Raw genomic sequence first — 3042 nt, 5'->3', positions numbered from 1 at the left:
TTCTGTTCTGGATGGGCTGCTCCTTGGTATTAGGTGTGTATCCGATGACCTCCTACTACTCTGTGGTTCTGGCAGTTCTGTTCCAGAGCATCAGAGGTATCCCTCCATGGTGATTCGGAGCTTCATTATTCTCACAATCTCCAACGACTCCGTTGATCTTATTGCACTGTTCCAGAAGAAAATCAGAATGTGGTTCAGAGACATCGTTCTGGTTCCCTATTGCACAGTCAGCATCCTCACAACCCCAATAGACTTCATTTCGTTGGTTGTACTCTTCAAAAGCAGCAGCCGTGTCCGTCGATTGGGATTCAGAGATGTATGTTGGGTTCCTTGTAGCGATGTCAACACCCTCATTACCATCAACGATTTTGTTGCCCTTGCCGTATTGCTTCCTAGTATGAAATGAACCCGTCGACTGATATATTAGATATATCGTCCTTGTTCCTTACTGTGTTGTCAACATCTTTATCATCTTCACCGACTTCATTGCTCTTGTTGTGCAGTTCTAGGACATCAGACGTGTCTGTTGACTGTGATTCGGGGATTTCCTTGTAGTGTTGTCAATATCTTCACAAGTTCCACCGCCTTCATTGTTCTGGTTGTGTAGTTCCAGGACACCAACCTTGTCTGTTGACTGTGATTCAGGGATATTAACTGATTTCCTTGTAGTGTTGTCAACATCTTCATAAGTTCCACCTCCTTCATTGCTCTGGTTGTGCAGTTCCAGGACACCAACCTCATCTGTTGACTGTGATTCAGGGATATTTACCAAGTTCTTTGCAGAGTTGTCAACATCTTCATAAGTTCCACCTCCTTCATTGCTCTGGTTGTGCAGTTCCAGGACACCAACCTTGTCTGTTGACTGTGATTCAGGGATATTTACCAAGTTCCTTGCAGAGTTGCCAATATCTTCATAAGTTCCACCTCCTTCATTGCTCTGGTTGTGCAGTTCCAGGACACCAACCTTGTCTGTTGACTGTGATTCAGGGATATTTACCAAGTTCCTTGCAGAGTTGTCAACATCTTCATAAGTTCCACCTCCTTCATTGCTCTGGTTGTGCAGTTCCAGGACACCAACCTTGTCTGTTGACTGTGATTCAGGGATATTTACCAAGTTCCTTGCAGAGTTGTCAACATCTTCATAAGTTCCACCTCCTTTATTGCTCTGGTTGTGCAGTTCCAGGACACCAACCTTGTCTGTTGACTGAGATTCAGGGATATTTACCAAGTTCCTTGCAGAGTTGCCAATATCTTCATAAGTTCCACCTCCTTCATTGCTCTGGTTGTGCAGTTCCAGGACACCAGACTTGTCTGTTGACTGTGATTCAGGGATATTTACCAAGTTCCTTGCAGAGTTGTCAACATCTTCATAAGTTCCACCTCCTTCATTGCTCTGGTTGTGCAGTTCCAGGACACCAACCTCATCTGTTGACTGTGATTCAGGGATATTTACCAAGTTCTTTGAAGAGTTGTCAACATCTTCATAAGTTCCACCTCCTTCATTGCTCTGGTTGTGCAGTTCCAGGACACCAACCTTGTCTGTTGACTGTGATTCAGGGATATTTACCAAGTTCTTTGAAGAGTTGTCAACATCTTCATAAGTTTCACCGCCTTCATTGCTCTGGTTGTGCAGTTCCAGGACACCAACCTTGTCTGTTGACTGTGATTCAGGGATATTTACCAAGTTCCTTGCAGAGTTGTCAACATTTTCATAAGTTCCACCTCCTTCATTGCTCTGGTTGTGCAGTTCCAGGACACCAACCTTGTCTGTTGACTGTGATTCAGGGATATTTACCAAGTTCCTTGCAGAGTTGTCAACATTTTCATAAGTTCCACCTCCTTCATTGCTCTGGTTGTGCAGTTCCAGGACACCAACCTTGTCTGTTGACTGTGATTCAGGGATATTTACCAAGTTCTTTGAAGAGTTGTCAAAATCTTCATAAGTTCCACCTCCTTCATTGCTCTGGTTGTGCAGTTCCAGGACACCAACCTTGTCTGTTGTCTGTGATTCAGGGATATTTACCAAGTTCTTTGAAGAGTTGTCAACATCTTCATAAGTTTCACCGCCTTCATTGCTCTGGTTGTGCAGTTCCAGGACACCAACCTTGTCTGTTGACTGTGATTCAGGGATATTTACCAAGTTCCTTGCAGAGTTGTCAACATTTTCATAAGTTCCACCTCCTTCATTGCTCTGGTTGTGCAGTTCCAGGACACCAACCTTGTCTGTTGACTGTGATTCAGGGATATTTACCAAGTTCCTTGCAGAGTTGTCAATATTTTCACCGACACCTTTTCTCTGATTGTCCTGTTCAGGAGTATCATGATCACAAGTAGCAGTTGACTGTGGTTCGGAGATATCGTCATGGATGCTTTCGGTGTTTTCATCGTAATCACCATTGCAAATATTCACACGGTCTGCACAAACACCTTCTACTGGTACATGTACAGACGTTTCTCCCTCGTCAACATGTATGTCAACTTGTACGATGCCATGGTTAGACTGGTTATACGCATTCCCTTGTGCAGTAAACAAGGCGGGATATCTCCTCATCTTCAGATGCAACCTGAAGGTATATATATTGATACAAGTGATAAAAAAGATTATTTAACATTATTCTGCTTATGGCATCACTTGACTGCAATCCCTTATAAATCATGAATACAACTTCACAGCACAGAGTGATTGTGTACTTACAATATACAGACCATGAGGGAGATGCTCGTCAAGACGAATCCAGCCAGTGCTACTGCTATGTAAATTCCTAAGAAATATAATAAGTAAAAACACTTAAATCCATATATCAAATTAAACACTATCTTTAGAAATTGGCCTCACACACTGTGCCCATATCGGGAATCGAATGACTTTACCACTGGGCTACACCCCCGCCCCAAATCGGTTAGAAGCTGACACTCGCAGACGTACCCATTAGGCTGACAACAAAATCTTAATTCTGGGCATCATACGGTTAATATAAGATGTTCACATGTCACGAGGGGGTCATGGGCTCATGTAGCCTCGAGGTAGTATATGTTTCCCGA

General features: G+C 43.3%; 1 protein-coding gene across 1 annotated transcript; it reads right to left on the bottom strand.

Moving 5' to 3' along the window:
• Positions 1-505: 505 nt before the first annotated feature.
• LOC137287851 (homeobox protein 2-like) lies at positions 506-2551 on the bottom strand. Its single transcript, XM_067820234.1, has one exon. It carries the CDS (start codon positions 2549-2551, stop codon positions 506-508), a length of 2046 nt encoding a protein of 681 aa, XP_067676335.1.
• Positions 2552-3042: the final 491 nt, after the last annotated feature.

This window comes from Haliotis asinina, chromosome 6, assembly GCF_037392515.1.
Source record: "Haliotis asinina isolate JCU_RB_2024 chromosome 6, JCU_Hal_asi_v2, whole genome shotgun sequence".
Lineage (NCBI taxonomy): Eukaryota > Metazoa > Mollusca > Gastropoda > Lepetellida > Haliotidae > Haliotis > Haliotis asinina.
This window is presented reverse-complemented; position numbering and strand designations above follow the sequence as displayed.

What these genes read in the sequence shown, in the direction of transcription:
- LOC137287851 (XM_067820234.1), bottom strand. Translation starts at nt 2,551, where the DNA reads ATGAGGAGATATCCCGCCTTGTTTACTGCACAAGGGAATGCGTATAAC.